The following is a 21,459-nucleotide window of genomic DNA, read 5'->3' as shown; positions in this document are numbered from 1 at the left end:
AATGGGGTCAAGGAGGGGCAATATTTTACAATATTTGCCCCCTCCTCCTCCCATTTATACTTTTTTTTAAATCCTTTCATGTATTTTTTTTTTATTTTCCTATTATTTAATTTAGGTATTTTTATGTAAAATTCGTTATTTTAGGTTTAGTTTTTTTTTTTCTTGTTTTTAGGTGTTTTTAATTTTTTTTTTAGGTCAAATTTAGTTCCTGTTATGGTTAGGTATTAATTAAAAACTATTTTAGTAATATATTTTCTTTTTCTCAAGTTTTACGAAGCTTTAAATAGACCCTTAAGACTATAAACGTTTTTTGAGTACTATTGATATTATAAAAATTCAGACTTTTGTCTATTATTTCTCTAGTGGATTCCAGAATCCTTTCTCCTTGTGAATTCAAAGAACCCTTGTAGATTCAAGGTTATTTTCATAAACAAATGCGTTTTGTTTTTTTGTTTTTTTTTTTCCTAGAATTAGATGTGTTCCGCTTCTTAATGATTTTGCATCCCACATTAGTTGGTATTAGAGCCTTAACTTATCCTGATCTGGTGGCTAACGTATAAGACAGTAGCAATTTTGGCGACAGAAAACTTAGCAAGTATTACGTGACGTACAACTAGCACTCACAAATATCTTTGCTAAGATACTGTCGTTGGAGCATGGAAACAATAGGGATAACTATTGCGGAGACATAACTTACGGGCAACCTATTGGTAAACAAATTTCATATAGGCCTTATAGAAGAATTGCAAGTTTTAATGGTTATTTTTATAAAGAAGATTTTCTTAATTGGTTACTTCATCTAGATGATTTATTTGACTGTGAGAATATTTGTTATGAGAGAAAAGTTGGACATGCTTTGTATAAGCTTAGTAAGTATGCCTTATGTTGGTGGCAACGAGTACAATCTAATAGAATCCAACAAGGTAAAGACAAAATTCATTCATTGCCAAGGATGAAAAAGATGCTTGTTATCATAAATTATTTTTTGGATTGTGATGAACTTTTGTCATGTACAAAACAAGATTATTATTGGCCAAAACTTTCATACTTGAATTATTTTGAAGAGCCATATATTCTACCATTAAGGAAGAATTGCATGTTGAAGAAAATATTATTTTTGAAGATTATGTAGAAGTCAAAGAACAAAATATAGAGATTTCTAAAGAAACTAATGCAGGTCTTGTTATGGAAGAAGATCCTAAAATCAAGATTATTGTGGAGGAAAATAATGAAGATCCTATTATAGAGAAGTTGAGATGGTAGAGATTATTGAGGAAGAAATTAATTGAATAGAAAAGTTTCAAGGATCTCAATGAAATCAAATCATATGATTACCAATCTCAAGATCCTTTTATTTTGATGGTAAGCGATACACCGAAGTTTATTGATTTTATTGGGGTTGATAGATTTGATTTAATTGTTAGTTCTTATCTAGTAAATCTCTACAATTACATGAAGATCAAGGAAAAAGAAATTGAAGTTGAATTGTTTATCCCATTAATGAGTCGCAAGTATGGAAAGAAATCAAGGGGCTCAAGCATTCGAAATATTTGTTTATTTGGAGTAAAAGATTTTAGGTTTCAAAAATGATCTCGAGAACGAGTTTGTTTCAAGTGGAGGGGAGGATGATGTAGGATAGAATTTATTATTTAATTTTGGTATTTTTATGTAAAATTCGTTATGTTAGGTTTAGTTTATATATTTCCTTGTTTTTAGGTGTTTTTACTATTCTTTAGGTCAAATTTTGTTCTTGTTATGCTTAAGTATCAATTAGGAGTTATTTTAGAATATATTTTTTTATTTGTCAAGTTTTACGAAACCCTTAAATAGGCCCTTAAGTCTGTAAACGTTTTTCTTTAGTATTATTGATATTAATAAAAATTCAGACTTTTGTCTATTGTTTCTTTGGTGGATTCCAAAACTCTTTCTCCTTGTGGATTTAAGGAATCCTCGTGGATTTGAGATTATTTTCAGAAGCAAACGTGTTTTGTTTCTTATTTTCTAGAGGTAGACGTGTTCTAATTGTTGACGCTTCCGCATCAATTTCTAGTTATTAATGAATTATTATTTTGATCATGCTTACCATCAACGCACTATTATCTCTTTCCTATGCCAAAATTCATTAAAAAAAATAAATTAAGAACATATTTCTTATTTTAACAATGTGTTTTAAGGTTAAAAGCCTTTAAAATTAAAACAAAAGTTAGAAAAAAAAATTATAACGAGGCTAGAGATTTTTCAAAATATTATTATTATATTCTAAAAGTGATACATACACACACAAAAATTGATAGGACCTCGAATTTTTAATATATTAATTTATTTCATTCATAAAACTTTGTACAATAAGCAATAAAATTATTTAGAATAATTACATAATAAGCAATAATATTTAGAATAATTACATAGCTATTACAAATATTTTCATTCCTAAGTGAAATTTCAACTTTGAAAAAGATTGAAAAAAGACTAATTTATGCACACAAAAAAATTTCTTAATTGATAAAAAAAAAATTCTATCTTTTTTTAGTTTTGTTACATTGAAATAGAATTTAATATACACATGAACTAATTTTTATATTTCATATTTATATGAAGTGTGTGTGTGTGTGTTTGTGTGCGTGTTCAAGTATATGTGCACACATGCGTACATAAATTTTGCACCTTAGAGTCAAACCCTAACTCCACCACTACATTAGCCCCCAGCTAGAATCAAATCCTAGCTCTACCACTACATCTAGAGGCTTGCAAAACTAGGGAAGCGACACTTGCACCTAGGCCACAAAAAAAGATTTTGGTTTGATGCATGGAATTCTACAAAAATTAGCAAGGCTAATAACTTTGATTAGATATTAAATTCGAGCAATTTAAATGAAGAAAAAATAGTTATTATTTACCTTGTTTGAAAAAAAATGATTGTTTCCTAAAGCATTTTGTTTTTAGATTATCAGAAAAGTAATCATTATGTTCATGTTTAATTTATCCCTTGAGAGGTTTAAAGGATAAAACTCAATGGCCACTCTAAAATAACTCAATCATTATAGTATGTAGATTTTTTTTTTAAATAATTCTAAGCCAATCAACTATTGTTAAAGGAGACCATCGTTACTTGAGGACAAGGAAGATCTTTATCTTTTCAAATGAAATAGAGAAAGTCTATTTTACGATTAGATTTTAGATTTTATACCTACTTGTATACATGCTAACACATAATTTAAAATTGTAAGTGACATGGCAATGGGTACTCCTTTAGTTTTGTATAGGTCTATGCATAAACCTGTTTAATTTGCCAAAATTATCTGACCCACTCTATCTCGCATTGATCCACACAGATATGATATTGATTTTTTAGTAGGTTAGGTGAGTTCAGCTATTAAAGTGGCTTGTTGAGTCAGGTGGCAGATTGAGTGTTCTTTTTTCTCTTTTAAACTACCAAAATCCAACCAAACCTGCCTTTATCTTATATCAATTTTAAGGTTTTTATTTTTATTTTTATTTTTTTAACACCATGATTGACACATGCAAATATGAAAAATAAATGATACCTGCCCAACAGATTCGTAAGCATACATAGTGAAATGGATATGATACTCCAATCTTTTTTTTTTTAAATTAGAAAGTACTAATAGCTTAAGACGTATGTATTTTGATCTATCAAAAGTGGGTCGCTTCCTATAATTTTCTTCAATGGTTTATAGGGTATAGAGGATATACAGCTTATTAAATTTATCATTAAAAGGTAAAATAATTTTTAAAGTTTAGTATATAACACAACTAAAATTAACTCTCCGAGTTGAAATTGCCCAACTTTAGATGTACTTGTTGTTTTGGAGGCGGATAGGTTAGTGGCAGTTTGAAAATTTTCCAATCCACCGATGACAGTTTGGTTGAAATTTTTTCCCTCAATGCACCCAATAACCAACACACATTCATAATTTTGTAAACTAAACCATTTAAAATAGAGAAGATGCTAGTTTTGTTATGAGTGGCTGTCGTATTTGAATCCAGATAGTGTTTTCTAAAAAATATAATTTGTTTCTTTATTGTCTTGTCTACCTGAGATTTCAAGTATCATGAAGGCAACTCATCTCCAAATCTCCCAAGAAACCAAAAATGTCTATGAAAACATAATTATGGTACGAACAAGGAAGTCACTACTGTACTAGTATTGATCGTATTGAGGAAATATATTGTATCAACCATTAAACCAGTATTGGCATTCTTTCAAAATGTACCAAATAAAATACCTGGTTGTATTGAATTGAACCAGGATATTTCAGATATTTCAGCTAGCATTGATGTTTCAATCAATACAATAATTTTTTTTCTAAAATTTTATTTAAGCAATTGGGTTAATGTACTTGGGCTAATATTTAGACTTATAAAATATTTGAATAAAAAATGTTATGTTGATAAACATGAAAATTAATAAATTCATACTTACATAAATAAATTCAAAAATACATATATGTATAGAAATATATAAATAGCGATAATCTTGAAACGGTACACTGGTATCAATCAGTACCGAAATATTTCGTTTCTTTGACCAAACCTAAATGGCTTCTTGTACAAAATTGACTCTTTTAATTACGAATGTGTGGTTCTGAGAACTCCACCTACCTGAGGAGAGTAAGAGAAGCAAGATAACGGATGTCCCTTAAAGGCCCAAGGAGAGGAGAAGAGATGGCAACGAGGACAAGGATGGTGGGAGGAGATTTCCTAAAGGATATACCTCCTACCTCTGCATTCAATGCCCTCTACCAACCTTATCAGCTGCATTAATGTGGAAATAACTTCTGAACAATAACTTCATAGCTAACAGCTCCTTTTACCACCTTCAGCAGAGTTTTGATGGGACAAGTATCCTAAGAAATGCCTGGGGACGTACAGGTGGAGGGCTGAGATGCATGGAAAAATGCTATAAAAGGAAGGGAACCCACCAGAAAAAGGGGGATGAACAATTTCTAAGGACTAATAGAATAGGAAAAAGAATAGTGAATTGCCTGGTGTAGCACTTGAACTAGACATATATACATGAGATTGATCCTTGAATCTACCCGAGGCGGATATTTTCCTCAAATTGTTGTATAAATTGTGTTTATTTGTTACTTTGGACTCTTCATCCTTAGACTTGGACATATCCTAGCATTGCACTTGAGTCAGTTACTCACTTTCTTAAAAATTCTATTGCTTGGACTTAAATTGAGGGACAAGGTACCACTAATTTAAGTGAGCCTAAGCCTTTATTTTTTGAGTCCTTACAACGAACAACCTGTTCCTAAACCACTACATCTAAATCTTAATAATCAACTACCATAACCCTATATCTCCTTAACCAATATCAGTTGTCATACTGATTTTTTTTTTTAAACATTAACACATTGTTGATTGAAAGAAAAGTGGAGAAAAGGGAAATCAATAAAAGGAAAGTAATGTGAATCTTTTCTTTAGTTAAATAGAAAAAGTAGAGAGAATGGAAAGTCATGATAATGGTATTTGCTTACCTTCGATTAGGTAGAATTAGAAGAGAATTTATAGTATAATTGATTAAATTATTTTTATGACCATAATTTACTTAAATAAAATATTTTAATATTATTTTAAACTGTTTTAAGAGTAAAATCATAGTCTTGATATTTTGTCATTATTTTTTGATACAAAAATAATTTAAAAATAATAATATTTCCTTTTTCCCTTTCCTTTCCTACCATCATCCAAACACATTAAAAGAAACCTAGAATCCTTTTCCTTTCTCTTTCTTTCCACTTCCTTTTTTTATTTTTTTATTTTTTACTTTCTTTCCAATTTTCCTTCATGTATCCAAACATTTCAAAATTATCAAATATTCTTGCCATACAAACTGAAACAACGTAGTCGCTTTATAGGCACCTAACCTCAAAAAAAAAAAAAAAAAGCCCCAAAAACACCATCCATGCCACCCATTCAACCAAAACATTGCTTAAAGTTACCTAATTGTTACTCCATCCACCCAAAAACCATCACTACACTGGCACTATCTGTCAAAGATGAAAACTCTCGGGGTCTAACCTAGTACCAAAAAAATCACTATAAGGATAGTTATGGTACATAACGACTTACAAAACTTTTAGTTATGCAATGTACATGTACTCGAGCTTCAAACTTTTGCTAAATGTTGTCTACATGTTGACTGCAAGTCCGATTACTTGAACATTTTAACCACTTGAAGGTTATAGAAGGTCTCTGTGATTTTTAGCAATCCAAAACACTCAAAGCTTAATCTTTTGGTGAAGTTCTCTTGATCTCTTCTCAAGAATATTCGATGAGAAAGGGTGAAGGTATAAGAGAATACAAGGTTTCTCTCTCTAAATTATAGTAAGCCTCTCCCTTAGATCTATTTTCATTAGGGTTTTATTTATTTCTTATAAAGAGTATATAAATCAAGGGTTAGATAGCTACTCTAAGATTTGGAAAATATGATATGACGACTTTTGAGAAATCCCACTCGACTGAGGAGATGGGCGAATGTCAAGTGAGTTTCTCTTTAATGGCATGTTTGGATGTTTAAAAAAGGAGGGGGAGTAGAGTAGAGGGAAGGGGAGTAATTCAATTACCTTGTTTGGGAGTTTTTTAAGGAAGGAGGGGGAGGGATTTGGAGGGGTTTGGAGGGGTTTCAACTACCTCCAACCCCCTCATTTTTAATTCTCCCAAATTGGAGAGATTTGGAGGGAGAGTAGAGCACATAAAATTATTTATAAAGTAAATTACCTAATTTACCCTTATTATATTTATAAAATTACAATGTTAAAAACAAGGGGAAGAGCTAATTACTCCCTTCCCCCTTACTAATTATAAAAACATCCAAACAAGGTGGAGGGTAATCATTCTCCTCTACTCTCCTCCCCACTACTCTCCTCCCCTCTACTCCCCTCTACTCTCCTCCCTCTCTAAACTCCCAAACAGGCCATAAGTCTATTTTAATACTCTCGCTTGACACTTCAATACTCGCTTGATCGTGGTCTTCTCAAATGCAACTTCTTTCAACTTTTCTTCTTTGATTACTCAATTGATTATAACTCAAATTGAAAAAGTATACATAGAAATTAATATAATTACAATTAAATATTTGACACAGAACTAGCCAACACATAACAATATCCGCCTACTCAACACCAAATAAAAACAAAATCGTATATGCTTCTCCCCCATGCATATATACGATCATGATAAGTCAAGTATGCAACAAAAAATTTTCACAATTTTTTCCATAAGTGGTTAAGGTTGCAAGTTGTGGCCAGTGCTCAATAAAAGTATTATTTAATAATGGGCTTTATATAAAGTGGTGTTATACCAAGTACAACTTTACTCATTCTTCCCAATTTGGAAATAGAAAAAAGATAGACTCCGGAAGAAAACTCCTTCCACCCAATGTTCTTTTCTATTCCCTTTCACTCTAACCAAACAATGGAAAATCAACTTTCATCTCCCTTTTCCTTCCCTAATTTTTTATTCTCTCATTTTTCACCCATCCAAATAATTGTTTTGGTTATGCATCACTTACTCTTGGTATTGTACAAACGTAACGGTCTTTGTGAACCTTTAATAGTAGATGTACAAGTTTGAGATATGACCTAGAAGCATTTTTTTTTTCTACCACAATACACCTAGTCTTCTCTTTTCCCTCCTATTCTTTATTTATTTATTTATTTCATACTTCTTTCTCAAACTACAACACATTCTTCAATCTAATTCTCTTTAAAAGAATCCTTTTCAATATGGTAAATGAAAGCAATCCATGCTAACTTGCAAAGAGTGTTTTAAAAGCTATTGGCATTTAACTTCCTCAAAGTCCAATCAAATTTAGAATTCCAATCACCAACAAGTCTACGCACGAGAAGTCTTCTTAAAACATCTTCCCAGGCCCTTTTAGAAAAAGGGCATTCAAAAAATAAATAGTAACTTACATACATACACGCCCACCCACACACAGACAAAATCCTGCAATCAAAACACCAATCGATGACAATGAGTTAATAAAATGAAAGTTTTATTATGTATTATGTCCAATGTTTCAATTCCTTTAAGTTAATTACTTTATAGTTTATATATGTAAATGTATATTTCTTAACAAGTAAAAATCATCTTTATATCTACAAATCTAAATTAATTTAAGCTTTAAGAACCAATACATCTTGCCCTAATAAATAGATTGAGACATCATCCCAAATAATCGATGCTTTGATCTTTCTGCTTTAATTATAGGAAATGCCATGAAGAATAAATTTCAGCTAGCAAGATTTAAATCCAAAGAGTTTTTTGTTTAGCTTGGCATAACTAATATGTGATGTGAATTTTTGTGATGGAGAATGTGCAATATCAATCTTCTCACCACAATAGCATCACTTATGAGTCGTTATTATGATTTTCTATATAAAGAAAATAGTTATTCTTGTTGACATTCTTCTTATTGTGGAGTGACCTTAATTAAAGTTATGAAGTCATTATCCTTATTTGAACATCATAGAGGGGAGTTACAAATTGGTTTAAGTTACTTGATGAATGATAAGGCACGGGTGTATCATTCTTTGTGTATCATTCATTATCATTTGAGCTTCTTTTTTTTTTTTGGACCCCTTGTTTTTTTTTTTTGGAAACGTTTGGTCTTAAATTCACTAGAAGGAATCACTTGTATATTTTCCCTTTTAAACTAGGCATTTTATCAATTGTATTGAATTTTCTAGAGTCTGAATTAGATCCAAATTAGAATTGAATTCTCTAGGGTCTCATCAATGCAGTGCTTGGCTTAAGGATTCTTAGCTACCTTGAATATTAGAGTACTCTTGTTCCTGTTATCATCAAAGAGAAATCTATGGTTTACTACTACTGTGCTATAAAATGTTTTTAAGGACTTTTACAAATTATACTCAAAAGTGTAACAAATTGGTGTAGTTGTTTGATTAGTATCATACCACATGTATCACACTTCTTCACCCCATGAATTTGCACACATGAAGGTGTGCAACTGGGGGTGATTATTATCACAAGTGATATATGGCATAACCATATAAAATTTATAATAAATCAATATTAAAATTTGTAACATACCTAACATATAATTAGTCTACTAGAAAATTATGCATATGCCAAAGAGTTGGTTGATATGAAAAGATATCTATATAACTGAGATTATACTTTCATACCAAGCTAATACTTCTGTTGGTGATTAGATCTGCCAAGTAGCGTGCCAAAGGAGGATGATGATATTCGATGCACTGACTCTTTGGGAAAGAAATGTGAAGGTGGAACATCAGGAGGAAAAGTTTCCCTATCACCATTTGCAATGACGACTTATAAAATGTACGGAGAACTTTGGATGAATCCTGAGACACCGGGTGGTCATAAGGAGAAGATCATCACTTATCAAAATGCTGCACATTCCTGGTTAAAGCGGCTTGGGTTCAAGCACAATGACTTCAACTTCTGCATCTCTCATTCATAATAATGTTCATTAGCAGCTAGCTCTTCTTTGCCCATTTGAAGTCACCATTAGAGTAACTTAAACCTTGGTTATGGCCCGGAAGTATAAATGGATAGACTAAAGGTTGTGTTTGAATTCGAGGATTTTGTATTAATGGATTTGAAGAATTGTTAGTATAAATTACTTGATATAAATTCAACATATGATGGTTAAACTTGGGATATTTTACTGAAACCAATGCATTCGTGATGTTATGGATTTGAAATAACCTCTTACAATTAATCTTTTAATTCATACACACAGTACTTACAAAAGCATGAATCTCATGCGAGAACAAAATATTTTATCATATGACTAGTAAGTTTGACACATCATATTGTTGAATTGGAATTGATGTATTTTTAATTAGTTGTCAAATTTATTTTAGACCTTGTGTACATATTGTAGAAATTGTAGTTTAAAAAATTGCAGGTGATAAGGTCTTGTCTCATTACCCACCTCATCATTACTCTTTCTCTAATCATTTCTTACCTTTTTTTTTACTCGTTCTCCCAAGTCCCATTCGTTGGTCTCCTCACTATTACTCTTTCTTCTCTTCCTTTTTTCAACTCCTATTCTCCCCCATCTTTCTTTCCATCTTTATTTTATTCTTTTTATGTTCGGGCCGCAACAAAAAGGTGATTGTTCTCTCTCTCTCTCTCTTTAAGTTTCTTCTTTCTTTTGGTGGATTTTCTTTTACTATTTATAACATTGTGGTGGATTCTTTTATCCTTTAATGTATTAATAAAACTCATTTAGCCATAGATTTCATTAATAGAAAAACTAAAATAATTTGCTATTTCATAGTTTGTTCAAATCATTTATTTTTTTGATAAGAAATGGCAAATCATTTCATCATACCCTGCTAGAAAATACTTCCATCCAAATGAACCATATAAATATCTATATTAAGGCGAAGATTCGTGACTTGCTAAAGGATTAGTATGAACATGCATCACCTAACCCAAGCGATATGATGATGGACTGCTCCATTTGATTGCAAAATGGCTACAGGAAATGAAACAAGGCTTGGAATCAGCAACAAGACCTCGCCTTGACCTCGATTAACTGAATAGCTTATTAGAATTCGAAGAATTCTATAGCAGAACATAGCTAACAGCAGCAAAATAATTGTATAAATGACAAGCATTTTATATATATGTATTTGTGCTTAAGATTTTAAAAACATGACCTACTGAATTACTAAAAATATACAAATTAGCTTTCTTGCTTGCCTCTTCTTTTATGGCTCATCTGTGAAATAAAGCCACACAACCAAAAAAAAAATAAAGTATATATCCCCCATAATTGTGTTTGGTATTGAATAGGTGAGGACTCGTACAAAGTCCAGAAATAAGTCAAATTTACCTTGTATTTTTTACATCTGTTTTTTTTTTTTTTTTTTTACAAGATAGAATTCTACTCTAACTTAATCTAAGTGTATATGTGTGTGAAGCTCTCTCCTAGAGACTTGAATCCCGGCCCTTACCCCTCACACCCTACAAGCACTTATATTTGTGAAATGACCATCGCACTAAGAGTGTGCAGTAGTGTCATCTGGTCTTTCGTGAATAGTTAAGTTATGTTGGCCCAGCATTATTTTGTGTGGTTTCTTGGCTTAAAATACCTGATTTTCTCCTTTGATGGACTTGCACTCAAATGGAATTACTGGGCTGGTGTGAGAGCGGAAAGTTTTATCCCCCTCCCTATGTCGTCCCTCTCAAGTTTAAATCTCCATCAGACCGCATCCGCTGGGCATTCCAATTCCAACCCCATTGGAAAAACTAAATCCCTAGGACCATATCCTTATCCTGCCTGATCAGATATATATATATATATATAATCATTCACATGTTAGATATCTTAAAAAAACTAAATCCCTATGCAAGCTGAGACCTAATTAGGGTAGTTAAACCCAAAGGATTTAACCAAGAGAAGATAATTCTAGGGGGCCACTTAACTGGAGGTATAGTATGCTGCTTGAAACTGCTAATCACAAATACTGCTTGACACATAAATCACTCGACTCAAATAGCAACAGAACTTGCAAATAATTTTCAAAATAAATGCACTGTACATACAATGTCAAAATACATGAAGCATACAATGTCATGCAATATTATACATGAGATATAGTATTCCAAATTAATTTTAAATCTTGAAGTACTTGTATCCAAAATCAGGGTTTGTCATCCCCTCTTCCCAGTCACCCATGCATCGACTGCCAAAAACTATCTGTTGAATGCCTAAATAACTGCATGAAGAAAAAAAACCTAGTCAGCAGTTGACAAGTGAATGTGGATGGTACAAGTATAGTCAAAGAAGAAACACCCATCCAATCCAAAAATAGATCACATTCTTTTCTAATGTTTCCTTTTGGTCGTTGTGACTTACTCTGAACTTAAGACTGTCAAGCAGTTGAGGAGTACATCAATGGCAAAATAATCAGAAGTTCCAAGGTCTACCCTGTTATACACATATCTGATTAGATCACTTTCACGGACAAGTACCAAAACAAATATGCTATATGATACTGAAAAGAAAAATAATGAAGTTGTGGAACTCATACCAAAAACGACCCCAGTTATCTTGAAACTCAACATCACTGATATCATGAAATGAAGATGGCATCACATTGAAACCCTTATTTGCATCATAAAGGGGATTGTACTCCATCGATGAATTAGCCAGCTGTCATCAATTTGACACTACATGTTTCAATCTTTCTTAACAAAGCAATGGCTAAAACTAAGATATTTAGATAATGATGAGCTAATGAGGCACAAAAGTTGCATTACAATCGTTTAAAAGGCAAGGGTGAGCTAATGAGGAGGCAAAAAAGTTGCAATACTATCATGTAAAAGGCAAGGATAACACAAGGGCAAAACTTTCTTACATTAGGCAAAGTAATAGATTAATTACTCAATTAAAATCTTCATAAAAGTTTCACTGATAATAAAACCTATTATTATCTAGGCCGTAGAATTACAGAACAGTGTCAAGGATGTGAACTATTTATTAGGTGTATTGTGCTAATGTTTTGACGTTGCTATCTGTTGTTAGCCTCTGCTTGGGGCTTGAGGTTGTATTTTTAAGCCTTTTGACTTGAGTGGATTCTGTATTTGTTGCGGGTTTCCAGCTTGTGTTTCAATAAAATTTGCTTGATATCAAAAAAGGATGTAAACTAGGAGAGCATTTATTTGGAATGAGAGGATAAAACTTATCATTACAAGCACCTATATGCATATGAAACAAATATATATATATATATATATATATATATATATATATATATATATTATAGAAATAAAAACGTCATTAAGAATAAAGACTTGGCAACATCTGATTATCAGACCACACAAGCACACTAAAGATAAAAATTACATAGTGAGAAAATAGTAAGTTAAAGTAAAAGGAAATGACATGCAAAGAACAATGGTTGAACCTGTAGATTAGCAGAATTAAAAGCTCCCAAGCGCCCCAGAACATACCATGACTGAATTACCTGCATAAATTCCTTAATAAATTAATTGTAAACTTTGTAAAAGTATTGCTATGAAGATGAAGAAACAAACAGATGATGTCATCTTTTTATCATCTAAATTTTTGACATAATTTGTATAAAAACTAGTGGCAATGGAAGGAACTCAGTGAGATGTTATCACATGATATACTTACACCACCAATAAGGTCAACATCCCGATCAGATGGTGCTCCATACAATTCAAACCAAATGTAAGAATCAAGAGGATTGAAGCTGTCAAAAAACAAAAAGAAGGTTAGAAACAAAGAAAGTACTAATGGGGAAAAACAAATTATATAAGGTACCACACAAACATCATTTGTTTTCTATACCCAACAATGATCCAGGGAAAGTAATGAAGTATAAAATATCATATATGCTTATCGGTTCACTGAATGATATTCCCGTAATAACGCAGGTCTTGATTGTCTAAGGAATGGTTCCCTAGTCACGATAACTCTTAAAAGAAAGTAGAATATGCTCAGGAAGAACAGATAAATTTAAGTCATCCAAAATTTTCAAGATAGTATTGTTGACAAACAAGAAACCAGTGAAAATGTGAAACAATATTAACATGGGTATTGAAGCATTCAGCAAGATAAGATCATATAGTCATCTACAACATCAAGCCTGGTACTGATTTGGATCATTACTTACTAGTTAACATACGCAAGAAAGAAATGCCTACGCCTGCCTCATGTACTGAAAAATTGCAGACATGAAGCATACATGCAAAGAAGATAAACTATCGCTTAATGTCTAGATGGTGGAAATGTAAACAACTTATAGGGATCTACAGGTGTGTCCCAGCTGGACATTTCCAATAATTTACTTCCCTATTAATACTTGAAAGCTTCTGATTTAACTAGAAATTTATTTTGACAAGAATTAAAATTTATAGAAAAGAAATGGAACACAATGTGTGAGGCATCTTTCAAAGAAGAAACAAAGCTCAATTGAGAGAGAGATGGGGTGAAAAAAAAGCCAACAAACTGACAGAACCAACCAATGAAGGAGGGCATATATCTTTCAATTTATAATCATGTTTTCCAACAGTCCCAACAACTTGCCAATTGATGGATAAGTCCTTGCTTGTGGAAGGGATGTTTTGTACTTGAAAAAATATAGGAAATCAAAATTTTGTTGAGAAACATAGGAATTCTAAATTTAATAACTTACTTCAACATAACAGCATCCAGGTTTTGATAAACATAGTAAAGAGATACATACAAAGACAAAGGAAAGGAGTGTGGAGAAAACAAGTAGAGTTCAATTTAAGCAGATTACTCTCTAAAGCTGACTTTGAAGGCAAGGATGGAACCCGTTTTTGATTTGTGAAAGTCTTGACCCTTCTTCCGAACTCTCTCTTCAACCTGTAACATATGTACACCACACAAATTAGATAGTCTACACGCACGAAGGAATTGGAGAAAGAGAGAGAGAGAGAGAGATCTGGACCCGTTTGCGCATGAGGTCCGGGTTGCCGATGGAATCAGAGAGAATGGCACGGAGCTCATGGTCATGTTTGCAAGCATCTTCAAGAACTTTGGCCCAGGCAGGATAGTTGTGAAGGTTGTCAAGTTGGCGCTTCCTCTTCTCTTCTCGAATCTTCAGCAATCTGCGCCCTCGAGCGCTGCTTCCTGTCGTTACTTCAATTTCTCTTCTACTACTACTACTACTACTACTGTTTTTACTTGTACTTGCGGTTCCCCCAGACTCATTATTGGAAACCCAAGAAGAAGAAGAAGAAGATATCGGAAACAAAGATATTTGCTTCTTCTTATTGATATACACAGAGGGAGGGGGAGGGCAGACTGATAGTTCTGGGCATGGATGATAATAAATTGAGCACAACATCACTTTCAATTTTACACAGCTCTGCTGCTCTCTCTCTCAATATATAATATATACATCATATCATCGCTTTTCATTTATATTTACACGCTCCTTTTTTTGGGTTTTTATTTTTTTTTTTTTTTTTTTAACGGCAGCAAGTCAGCAACCATAACTATTACTTACTGCTCGAGTAATGGGCACTCTTGCCAAGCCCAGCTCAATTTTTGCACATTTTTAATATGTACTAATATACTTTTAAATTTTTTTTTTTTTTTTAATTTAAAACTTGTGAGGAGTACAACCTGGCCTCCAGGCTTTTTTTTTATTTTTTTATTTTTAACTTCAATTTGTTCCCAATTTTTTTTATTTTAATTGTTTATTCTTTTGGATAATCTAGCATCCTTATCTTCTTCGTTTTATATTCTTCGGAAATTTATCCATGCATCACCATTAACAATTATCACCTTCTCCAACTGCACCACTCAACTCGAACAAGGCAATCTAGTTTGTAGACCAGTATTATATTTATAGCACTTTTACATTGCATTGCAGGTGAATCCTTTTTCTTTTTCTTTTTCTTTCTTTTTTTTTTTTTTTTGGTTAATAATTTATTTACTTAATGTTGTCTTAATTAACATAATGTTTTTTTTCTTCTAGATAATGCCGAACAGAACAAGAAACGGCCTTGTGGGGGGATAAAGGTTACTACACTACTACTCATTGCTCATTTTTTTAACAGAGGACGAAACTTTTGCTTCCTCCAATTTTTCCTTCTTTATTCCAATAAAATTTTCATTACATGAACCCGTAGAAAAGAGACACTAGTAAAATCTCAATACTCTCTCACACTACAGCATCAGGTAGCTTGGAATTAACAGGAAGAACATGTAGAAGAGAGCAATGCCAAGTGTGACCTCAAGCAATTGGCTTCAACACAAACATTTTGCATCCGTGAGATGGCACGGTGGCTGTCAAGTTTCCAACGAATCGTGCCTTCAGTGTCTTGTGCTGCAAGAGACGCATGCACAGCACAAATATATTACATGGTATCTCATAAATACAAACGTGGAACTGAAATGCCCATGGCCTTAAAAGGCATGAGAAATGAAAGCTTAATCAAAAATACCTCCCAAACATCTCTTGCTACAACAACACTGTTTTCAGGGATTCCAATGTCTTCCCAAAGGCTTGTAATTGAACGACGCACAGGGCCTAGGTTGAGCAGAACTAGAGCAAACCTATAACCCGAAAGAGGCCCCGCCCAATTCTGTTGCAATTTAACATAAAAGTCATGTTTTGCTCCTATGAAGTGAGACAAAGTACACAATACACACATCATAAGATAATTTAGGCAAACTTTACCTCAATATCACCTTCCATCCTAACCTTTTTACCTTGTACACCAAGTCGATCTGTTATAGATGATGATCAAGTCAATTTTCAGAACCATTGCTACAGAGTAGTTCACAAGATGGGAGGAAAAATACACCATCAGTTACAAAATTGATGCACTTACCTTGATTAACTGCAATAACCTCTTTATTGGAAATGATATCAAATGTCTCTTTTGTCATGTTCCTCACATCGCAACCAAGGATGAGGGGAGCCTACAATACCATTTTATGTTTAAGCAAACAGAAAGCCAAAAGCAAAACCCCAAAAATATGCGTTCAGACAAATCAGAGCATCAAATTCCACACAGTACAGCCTGAAATACCTTGGAAATAGCCCATAAACTAAAGTGCGCTACATATTCATCATTTGTCATCCCTCCATTTCCCACCTCAAGCATGTCAGGATCTGTACAAAGTCCAGCAGATAATATGCCAATAAATTTCTTAGAAAAAGGTGGACTAAAAAGTTTTTTTTTTTAATTATGTTAGTGTGACTTAACTATTGTAGGAGAATACTAACCATTCCAACCACCGGGCCTAGCATAATCAGCATATACTTCATTTGCATCTATTCTAGAGATCATACTTTGGAAGAACAAAAAAAAAAAAAAATGATTTTGGGCTCAGGATTTGTATAATCAATTATTAACTTACAGAAACATGAACTTTATCTACCTGGTCCAATTATCAGCAATGTCATTAGTAGTTCTCCAGCTATTTCCAACCTTAGAACCCCATAGAGCAGGGTGCAAGTCCCCCCTATTAAGCGAAAGAAAAACAAATCATTAATGGAATGACTTTCACAACATAGATTTAAAAGTTAGAGATATAGGATTACCATTCACAAAGTGAGAAAAAGATTGGACGACCTGCTTTCATTAGTGCCCTAGTCATTACAGGGTATCTAACAGAAGAAGAAATAAACAGATCATTTATTACTCTCATTACTCAAAGTTTGCACATACATATGCCGAAAAAAAATATAACAAAAAAAAAATCTATGTTTCCCCATTTCCTTGTGAGGTTAATGTACCTAACAGTTGGCTTTGTTCCATCATTGTAACAGTTATCATACTTCAAATAATCAACACCCTGCATACAAATTTCATTATTGCATGATTTGGTATTGCAAGTGTCAATAGCAAAAATGGACAAAGTAAAAACCATAAAGAAAATAAAAACTAAATTTCATACCCATGAAGCAAAAGTTTTGGCATCTCGCTCCTCGTGACCAAGTGAACCAGGCATAGTTCTGCTACAAGTATAATACCTGCAAAGTGGAGGTGAAAGCATTTGTTTTCCTAGTTGTTTCAGTAACAAGGGAATATTGATATTGAACAATTATCATGTAGCATAAAGTTGTGTTAGGGTGTAGTACAGTCATGTTACCCTGAATCTGAGTAGATTCCTAACTTAAGGCCCTTGCTGTGAACGTAATCTGCAACACCTTTAATGCCAGATGGAAATGTTGAATTCCTAGGCAATAATTCACCCTGAAAAGTAAAAAATCAAATGTTTAGTGCAACTACAAGTTCAAATGTTTGTATTCTTCTTAAAAACTTCAAAAACGCTAAAATTGTAAGAGAAGCCAACTTATCAAAAATTGTAAAAGAAACCATACATTGTCATCACGATGTATTTCAGCCCAGCAATCATCTGGGAAAGTAAGAAATAGAAGTTCCAGCTCAGTTTCATGTACCCACTTAGCTAAAAGAAAAGAAAAGAAAATTACGATAAAAGAGAAACTACGTAAATCTATTGCCACATACCTATATTAACGTAGATATATCCAAGCTTGGCAAGACCAGTGGAGACCAGAGCATCAGCTGTCAAACCAAGAAAACAAGGACTCTTGTAAGTCGATCTCTCCCACCTCAATAGATGCAGTTTACCATTTTGCTATGTGAACTTTGACAGCACTTTTTGATATATATAAGTTCCTCATTTAAGGGTATTTGAAACAAATAAAAAAGACCGCACTTGGTTAACGTTTGAAGGAGAATATTGCATTTGAGTGGTAAACCTACCAGTTTCTTTGATGACTTTCTCATCGATGTTGCATTGGAAGTGATTCCAACTATTCCACCTACATAAGTAGAAAACACCTCAATCCCACAATTCCCCATCCATATTATTAGGATTTTTTTTTTAGTTCATGGTGTTATTAGGCAATAGGAAAAGTAGTTCTAGTAACAAATGTGAAAAGCTTTCATCCAAAAATAACAATAAATATATACTAAAAAAAGTGAAGAGGATATGATTATAAAAAGATAAGTAGAGATGAACTTGGAATTAATTACAAAGCACTCTTTCAACGGTCACCAATTAGATAAGATCTGATAAAATTGTATAGTCGAAAATCTTACAAAAATCTATGTTATTATTGTTTTATACCAATTTTATCTTATTATTAGGAATTAATGAAAAGTTGAATCTAGGAGTATTAAAAGGAAATAAAGTTCCCAAAAAAAAAATAAAAAAAAGAAGAGTTTTTTAAGGATACAAAATGCATAATTTCTCTCATTGACATTGTTATATTTTCTTGAACAACCAATAAGAAGATATTATTTCCCATTCAGATGTGTATAACTTCCATCTTTAATTTAGAAATCTTTGAAGAATGATCACGTATTAATACAGAATATATAGATAAGGATCATTCTAATGATCTTCTGGATTAGTAAGGGGAAAAAAAAAAAGAAATAAATTAAGATATACAGACGAGAGATTACAGCAAAAAGAGATGATGAAATGTGATTTTAAGAGACTGATAAAGCAAGACCAATATTTGTCCTTAGCAAACTACAGTATTAGGACAATAAATAAATAATAATAATAGGATTAAAATTAAAGTTCACATTGGAATTACGAGGGTGGTAGTGTGGTGCCTGTGCCTACCACAGAGAAGCTACTTTTAAAAATGCTAAACAGTACTGAAATCCAGATGAGGAGGACCCTGACTGAACCTGAACTAAACATCAAACAAACAGTGCAAGATCTTTTCTTTGAGTATCTGATACAAACAGTTGATTGTCACGTGACAAGCACAAACTGGTCGTTCATCACTCACAGTCACCGACAAACAAAAACTATAGTAGTTGCAGTTAAAACTTAAAAACTTTAAAATAAATAAATAGATAAGAAAGACTTTAACGAAGAAGAATGAGAGACTAAGCAAGTGCAAGGAGGTAGTAGTAGTAATAGTCAGTATAGTATTACCCCATTTGAGGAGTCAAGCCAAGGCCATTGGCAAGCAGATTTCTCCTGTGTCTCTGGCTGTAGTACTGGAATTTGCTATTCTTACCCTCAGCAGAAACAGTAGTACTACCACTGATCACCATCATCAACACCGCCACAACTAAACAAGCACCCATAGATCTCTCCATCTTCGCAGTCGTAGTCGTGGATGTCCCCTCTCACCCACACCCACTATCCTCAATAGGAACCAGTAGTAGTGGTGATCCTATATATACATAATATATAGAAATATAAAAATACTTGTTTAATAATTAAGGACAATGTCTTTTTTATTTTATTTTAAACGATGAACAGGACAATGTCCATTTACTCACTTTTCGTGTCCTGATTAGATAAGAATTCACATTAGATAAGAATTCAGAGTATCCATGTATGCATGTCTCTATTTATGAGAAAGTATATGCTGTAATTGGACCATGAAACACCACGTGGATTCTCCAGAAATAACATATACTTTCTCCTCTAGAGGCAGGAGACTGGAGAGCTGTCTTTTTCTCGTGTTTCCAAATTTTTCCTTTCATTATCTCTAATTCTAAAGTTAGAAATTTAATATTTAATTTGTTCAATATCAGTATACAATTTTTTTTTTGTCCTAATCCTGTTTTTTTAGTACATGAGGACAATTTTGTGAATTAATCAATTGCTTTCAAGTAGGGGTGGCAAAATTTGACACGACCCGCGAACCCGACACGACACGACACGAAATTAGCAGGTTATGGGTTGAGGCTTAACGGGTTTGTGTCATATTCGGGTTGACACGGCTAACCCGTTTAATAAATGGGTTGGGTTAGTGTTGAACACATAGAACCCGTTTAACCCGTCTGACCCGTTTAATTAAATGATATTTTACCAATATACCCTTCAAACTCTAGGTATATAAACTTATTAGTTGTTGTGATTTATTTTCTTTGACATATTGTGATTGATTATTTGTGATATTGTAATATACTTTAATTTTGAATGATTATTTGCGATGCAGTTACTCGTTAGTTCTGAATTTTATATTAAAAATATTTATTTGTTTGTTTTTTCATTAATTTTTATTTTTCATTTTGATAAAATCTGATAAACAGGTCGACACGACTGACCCGTTTAATAAATGGGTCGTGTTAGGGTTGAGGAATCTTGACCTGTTTAATAAACATGTCGGGTTAGTGTTGACCTATGTAGTCGAATACTCATGACTTGACACGACACGAACCCGACACGCGAACACGAATTGCCACCCCTACTTTCAAGTTTCAACCTCCAAAAAATAAAATAAATAAATACTTTCTACGTACCTATCTGGTGCCAGTGCGAGCCATTTACCAATTATAACTTTCCACTGCCTATTTTTTCACTTGTCCAGCCAGATGTTTCTATAAGAGAAGTCTAAAGTTGAAAGCTTCTCTCCTCAATTATTGAATTTTATTAAGGACCAAAAAATGAAAAGAGGAATCAAAATTAATGGCGGAGAAAAGAAAATAAGGCCCACCGTCTTGGACTGAAATGAACAGTCAATATAATTTTTGTCTTCCTTTTTCTTTTGACACGTCTACCAATATCATGGTCTTTATTCTTGGCAGGTGTTACAATTTCTTTTTATAAATACTTTATATTTTAAAGTAGCGTTCATAGTTTAAAATATGAATTATTTTTATTTATCTCAAAAAAAAAAAAAACCAAAAGAACATAAATGAAGCGGTAGACAGTATGTTTGTAGTTGTACACATCTTATATACGAACTTTAATAAGACGGTATTAGAGGGGAGAAAGGTCAGCACATAAATATATGTGTTATATATATGAACTTTTTCTAATTAATTATTGTATAAGTTGTGATGTGTCTTTTCTCAAACAAAAGAAAAAGTTGTGATGTGTCCATGACTTTCCATTAATTGCTTTAATTTATTGATGGTTGATGTTGATCGTAGAGCAAAAATTGGTTCCGTGTATGTGAAAGTTGG

The 21,459-nt window shown here is 32.7% G+C and overlaps 3 protein-coding genes across 4 annotated transcripts in view; 1 reads left to right on the top strand and 2 right to left on the bottom strand.

The window, feature by feature from the left end:
* Positions 1-9,481, top strand: part of LOC142606587 (uncharacterized) — a 31,007-nt gene extending 21,526 nt beyond the window's left edge. Inside the window, exon 4 of the mRNA XM_075777896.1 lies at positions 9,210-9,481. Coding sequence (XP_075634011.1) covers positions 9,210-9,481 — 272 coding nt within the window. The remainder of the gene's footprint in view (positions 1-9,209) is intronic.
* Positions 9,482-11,521: 2,040 nt separating this feature from the next.
* On the bottom strand, positions 11,522-14,930 carry LOC142606931 (uncharacterized). Of its 2 annotated transcripts, none has more exons than XR_012839200.1 (7): positions 14,481-14,930; positions 14,310-14,395; positions 13,178-13,256; positions 12,945-13,004; positions 12,069-12,190; positions 11,894-11,960; positions 11,522-11,753 (listed from the first exon to the last, which is right to left on the bottom strand). XR_012839200.1 is itself a non-coding variant. In XM_075778308.1 (7 exons), exons 1-7 carry the CDS (start codon positions 14,877-14,879, stop codon positions 11,651-11,653), a joined length of 921 nt encoding a protein of 306 aa, XP_075634423.1. In that variant the 5' UTR covers positions 14,880-14,930; the 3' UTR covers positions 11,522-11,650. The 2 variants fall into 2 exon arrangements, 1 of the variants encoding a protein (XP_075634423.1); XM_075778308.1 differs by having other exon boundaries at positions 11,894-11,965.
* Positions 14,931-15,548: 618 nt separating this feature from the next.
* Positions 15,549-19,851, bottom strand: LOC142606930 (alpha-galactosidase 1-like). The gene is made up of 15 exons (XM_075778306.1): positions 19,472-19,851; positions 18,280-18,338; positions 18,022-18,078; positions 17,874-17,908; positions 17,642-17,745; positions 17,447-17,522; positions 17,286-17,344; positions 17,091-17,156; positions 16,928-17,011; positions 16,773-16,837; positions 16,576-16,658; positions 16,375-16,465; positions 16,221-16,270; positions 15,985-16,125; positions 15,549-15,866 (listed from the first exon to the last, which is right to left on the bottom strand). Exons 1-15 carry the CDS (start codon positions 19,636-19,638, stop codon positions 15,774-15,776), a joined length of 1,230 nt encoding a protein of 409 aa, XP_075634421.1. The 5' UTR covers positions 19,639-19,851; the 3' UTR covers positions 15,549-15,773.
* Between the last annotated feature and the right edge of the window lie 1,608 nt (positions 19,852-21,459).

Source organism: Castanea sativa, chromosome 8, assembly GCF_040712315.1.
Source record: "Castanea sativa cultivar Marrone di Chiusa Pesio chromosome 8, ASM4071231v1".
Lineage (NCBI taxonomy): Eukaryota > Viridiplantae > Streptophyta > Magnoliopsida > Fagales > Fagaceae > Castanea > Castanea sativa.
This window is presented reverse-complemented; position numbering and strand designations above follow the sequence as displayed.